The sequence below is a fragment of the Cynara cardunculus genome (genome assembly GCF_001531365.2).
Source record: "Cynara cardunculus var. scolymus isolate 2C chromosome LG 10, CcrdV1, whole genome shotgun sequence".
In the NCBI taxonomy this organism is placed as follows: domain Eukaryota; kingdom Viridiplantae; phylum Streptophyta; class Magnoliopsida; order Asterales; family Asteraceae; genus Cynara; species Cynara cardunculus.
The window spans coordinates 26112205-26113625 of NC_037537.1; the positions used below are offsets into that span (position 1 = coordinate 26112205).

At 40.9% G+C, this 1421-nt stretch overlaps 1 protein-coding gene across 1 annotated transcript in view; it reads left to right on the plus strand.

Annotated features, from left to right (window-relative positions):
* The window catches only part of LOC112519667 (probable LRR receptor-like serine/threonine-protein kinase At1g67720), a 9872-nt gene extending 8451 nt beyond the window's left edge, over window positions 1-1421 (plus strand). The window contains exons 13-15 of the mRNA XM_025127882.1: window positions 76-262; window positions 471-606; window positions 849-1421. Coding sequence (XP_024983650.1) covers window positions 76-262; window positions 471-606; window positions 849-1181 — 656 coding nt within the window. The 3' untranslated portion in view covers window positions 1182-1421. The remainder of the gene's footprint in view (window positions 1-75; window positions 263-470; window positions 607-848) is intronic.

A 1421-nucleotide genomic window follows, 5' to 3' on the forward strand; every position in this document is an offset into this window, starting at 1 on the left:
TATATATATATATATATATATATATATATATTTATGTATGTATGCTGATTTGGTCTTTCTTTTAACTTGTTTTAGGGATCGAGTACCTTCATACGGGTTGTGTTCCTTCCATTATCCACAGAGATCTGAAAACAAGCAACATCCTTCTTGATAAAAACATGAGAGCTAAGGTTTCGGATTTTGGCCTCTCGAAGCTTGCCGTTGATGGGACTTCACACGTATCCAGCATCGTTCGTGGCACTCTTGGCTATCTCGATCCCGAGTAAGTTTTCTCTTCAAAGTGAAACGTTGCGGTTTTTAAAATAACTCAAACTTCAAAACGAATTGCCATTGGCAATGGTGAAGTTAAATGCAGTGGCCGGACAGTTGGACCCCGAAGGTGGGGTCCAGCCACACTGGCCACTAAACAGAACACTTAGCCCCATGAAGCTTATGGAACCCTTAAACTTCATATTACTTGTTTGTTTTAGGTACTATATTTCAAACCGTTTGACGGACAAAAGTGACATCTATAGTTTCGGGGTCATTCTTCTTGAGCTAATATCCGGCCAAGAAGCGATTTCCAATGAAAACTTTGGTATCAATTGCCGAAACATCGTTCAATGGGTACGTTCATTTAGAGTTGGGTTATTTACGAGGATAACCTTCTGACGTATTTTCTTTTAAATGCATGACCTTCTGATAGATTTAAGAACACCTTTGCCTAATTGAATAATGCCTCAAAATTTGTCACACTGCATTTAAAGAGAAGTTATGTTAGAAGGTTATTCTCGTAAATAACTGTGTAGGGTTTGGACCCGAACGTATGATCCTAGCTATTAACATATATGATGATGGTTAAATGACAGGCGAAGTTGCATATAGAGAACGGGGACATTCAAGGGATCATCGATCCGGCACTTGGTAACGAATACGACATCCAATCAATGTGGAAGATAGCCGAAAAGGCGTTAATGTGTGTACAACCACACGGGAACATGAGACCTTCGATGTCCGAAGTTATCAAGGAAATCCAAGATGCGATCTCGGTAGAGAGAGGGGCCGAGGCGGGTGCACGAGAACGCAGCTCCGATGAAATATCGAGGCACTCGATCTTGAACATGGGGTCGCTTGATAAGTGTGGCAACAACGATCAAGATTTTTCTATCGATGAGTCCATCACTCGACCTGGTCCTCGATAATGTTGGTTCGGTTCGACTGTTGTCTTAATTGCAAGTCAATCTGATGTATTAGTGATGTATTAGTGCTGGTATGATTGCAACCTTGATTGGTCTCTTTATGGTGCGTAAAGTAGAGGTTTTAGGAAGAAGTTAGAATGGTGGTGTGTTGTTTTGGTCAGTTTGTAAGTTTTTTGTAGTTGTAGGGGGTTGGGTGTAAATTTGGAATTCTTTTGGACCGATATTGAAACTAGGGATGGTTGC